Below are 3,307 nucleotides of genomic sequence, written 5' to 3'. Positions count from 1 at the left end.
GAAATACAAAAGAACCCACTAATGGGCCTTTTTTGAAGCTCCTACGCAGAATAATCCTATATATTTATATATATATATATATATAAATAAGGCGTTGAACTGCATTAAATAAGAAGGGAGCCCCTAGTTGAGCGGGTGAGAACTTTTATTGCAGAAGGGAACTAATTGGTTAAAGACTTTCCGACAAATCCACCGACAACGCACTTAAATGTACCCACTAAACATTGTACTAATCTCCCTTTCTCTACTCTATTTTCCACTATATACTTACTCTTATTCTCTCATTATTTCAACTTTATCAAGCAAAATTATATATCTTTCTCTCTGATTTCTCTGCAAAACTCCCCAGTTGATCATATTTCTCTCTCTCATCAAAATATGGTACAGTCAAGAAAGTTCAGAGGCGTCAGGCAACGCCAGTGGGGCTCTTGGGTGTCAGAAATTCGCCACCCTTTACTGTAAGTTGTAAAGCTCACCCACCTTCTTTATTACACTCCAATTTTTTTTTTTTAAATAACAGCAGTACGTGCATTATATTATATATAAATAAATATATTTATATGTTTATAGTTCTGAGAGGTGGCTTGATTATATAATATATATAAAATGGTAAAGCATGTAAATATTATATGTTCAGTTGGTGAGTGAGTTATGTTTACAATGGTTTGATTTCTTCCGAATATTTAAATAATATATATTGTAGGAAGAGAAGGGTGTGGCTGGGGACATTTGAGACGGCTGAGGCTGCAGCTCGGGCATACGACCAGGCAGCCATATTGATGAATGGTCAAAACGCCAAGACAAATTTCCCTGCTGGAAAGAGTAGTAACGACCTTAATAACAGTGAGACACTAGTACCAGATGATGATCACGATGTTGATCGCCATGGTGGTCGTGATGCAGCACCGTTGTGTCCCAAGGCGCTTTCGGAGCTACTTAGTATTAAGCTAAGGAAGTCCTGCAAGGACCCTTCTCCTTCCCTCACTTGCCTTAGACTCGACAACGACAATTCTCACATCGGGGTGTGGCAGAAACGTGCCGGATCTCGTGCTGGCTCCGACTGGGTCATGAGAATCGAGCTCGGCCGTGGCCAGAACAAGAACACCACCACCACTACCAACCCCACAGTAGCAACAACAGCAGCAGCGACTACTACTACTACCACTAGTAGTGCTACAACTATTTCAGATATTGATGATCAAGAATGGGATCAACATGTGGGAACCAATAATGTTGACCTGTTGACTAAGTCAACGAGAGTAGTACTTGGGAGTAGTAAGAGTTGTTCGGAGCATGATCAGCTGGTAGCAGCGGCCTGCAGCCAGAACGATGAGGATAAAATTGCAATGCAGATGATTGAAGAACTACTTAACTGGAATTACCCTATTTCTTCTGCATCTTCTTCTGCTGATTATATTGCTCCTGCTCAACAGTTTAATATCTAGTTAGTTAATTTAGCTTTACAAATATTCAAATTAGATATCCAACTTTATATATATATATATAAATATATATATATATATTTATATGTATATATATATAGCTACTAGAGCGTCATCATGTCATGCGCATATAAGTAATTGTTTGTAGCTATATATATATATTACTCGATTACTCATTTTATAAACTGTAAGAAAGTGTATTACACGATCCAATTGTTCATTAGTACGTACTCTGCATAGTAAATTAACATATATCAGAAGGATACTGTGTCTTCCTATATATTTTCACTGCTACAAAAATCTCCTTTTAGGATAATTTTTTTTAGGACACTCCACTTAAATGAGACTCTACTTAAATGAGAGTCCTAAAAACAGCTTCTAAACTTTTTAGGAAGAATTTCTTGAGTCTTAAAAACTGATGAGTGTCCTAAAAGTTAAAATTTTTTTTTTGAACAAAAGTTTCTTGACTTTTTGAGACTCGCATTAAGAGCCCTTAAAAACATATTTTTGACTTGCAATGAATGTCCTAAAAATATATGTGGGTCCTAAAAAACCTGAATAGAAAATTTAAGAATAATATGAGCGGTGACTTTTAAGGACTCACTTTGGGTATCCTAAAAATGTATTAAGGACTCCCAAAGCGTGTCCTAAAAACTTTACAGTAAAAAATGACAAAAATTTCTATCATTTTCGAATTGGGCTATATTAGAGCATTATTTCTCATCAGCACACACAAAGGAAGAAGAAAAAAAATCAGCTGCCTCTTCCCTCTACAACTCTCTCCCGTCTCTGTCAATACGAAGCCTCGACCGTCGCCCTGCCGTCGTCTCCCATCAACACGCGCCGACACAATGGACGTAGAAGGTCGGCGACCTTCGACTCTCGCAAGCCCAGCCCCTCACGCGCCGCCCTCCGCCGCTGAGAGTCGTTCGAAGTCGCGGTGGTACTATTTTGCCCAAACTCTTCTGAGTGTTTTCCAACCGCCTCAAGCCACCCCGACCCAAACGAACACCACCAATGCATTCCTTGTGCTTTGGGTATCAAAACCCACTAAAGGATTGCACTCAATGCTCTTCGGAATTGGAAGTCAACATTCGCTGGAATCCATGGAGGTCCGAGAAATCATAGTTCAAATCCGGCTATTCTAGGCCTTTCCAAGAAGAACCACTACCACCACGACGCTCCCCGAGACTTGGGCTTCGATGCCCAGTGATCATTTTCCCGAACCACCACCGTGGGGTGGTGGCCCCGCCGTTCCCATTGGAGAATCCGACGGGAGCTTTGATTATCAATTAATTTTTTAAAAATTAAAAATAAGATTTTTTAGGATTTGCGTTGACCTCAGTTTTTAAGGCTTTCAAATATAGGACTCGCAACACACGAGTCCTAAAAATCATTTTTTGTAGTAGTGCTTATGTGAAATATGGTTTGCTATTTTATGTTTACCCAAGTTTACTTACATATTTATAAACTAATTATCTTTCATATAAGTAGTGTTCACGTCAAGATCCATAGACTCCCAAAAATTGATTGATTGGTTTATTATTATAAGAAACATAATTTATTTATTAATAGAATGTATAATAATTAATCCCTTGATGTAGATGGAGGGTAATATTAATTATATATATTTATATGAGTCTATGTAGCCGTCTATTGTTGTTGTTGTTTTTTTCGGGTATGTGTGCTAATTAATAATTAGAAGACTCATAATCTATTTATTTATTATATACCGGCCATGATGATATGGAAAGGGCAATATGCCTTGGAGTCTACATATATCCCTATATATATAAATATATATATATATATATATATAACTCGCAAAGGTGAGTCACAATCATTTAACGATGATATTAATAATC

General features: G+C 37.6%; 1 protein-coding gene across 1 annotated transcript; it reads left to right on the top strand.

Moving 5' to 3' along the window:
* The first annotated feature begins 254 nt into the window (after positions 1-254).
* On the top strand, positions 255-1,718 carry LOC133804795 (ethylene-responsive transcription factor SHINE 2-like). Its single transcript, XM_062242927.1, has 2 exons — positions 255-458; positions 704-1,718. Exons 1-2 carry the CDS (start codon positions 379-381, stop codon positions 1,443-1,445), a joined length of 822 nt encoding a protein of 273 aa, XP_062098911.1. The 5' UTR covers positions 255-378; the 3' UTR covers positions 1,446-1,718.
* Positions 1,719-3,307: the final 1,589 nt, after the last annotated feature.

Source organism: Humulus lupulus, chromosome X, assembly GCF_963169125.1.
Source record: "Humulus lupulus chromosome X, drHumLupu1.1, whole genome shotgun sequence".
Taxonomy (NCBI): Eukaryota; Viridiplantae; Streptophyta; class Magnoliopsida; order Rosales; family Cannabaceae; genus Humulus; species Humulus lupulus.
This window is presented reverse-complemented; position numbering and strand designations above follow the sequence as displayed.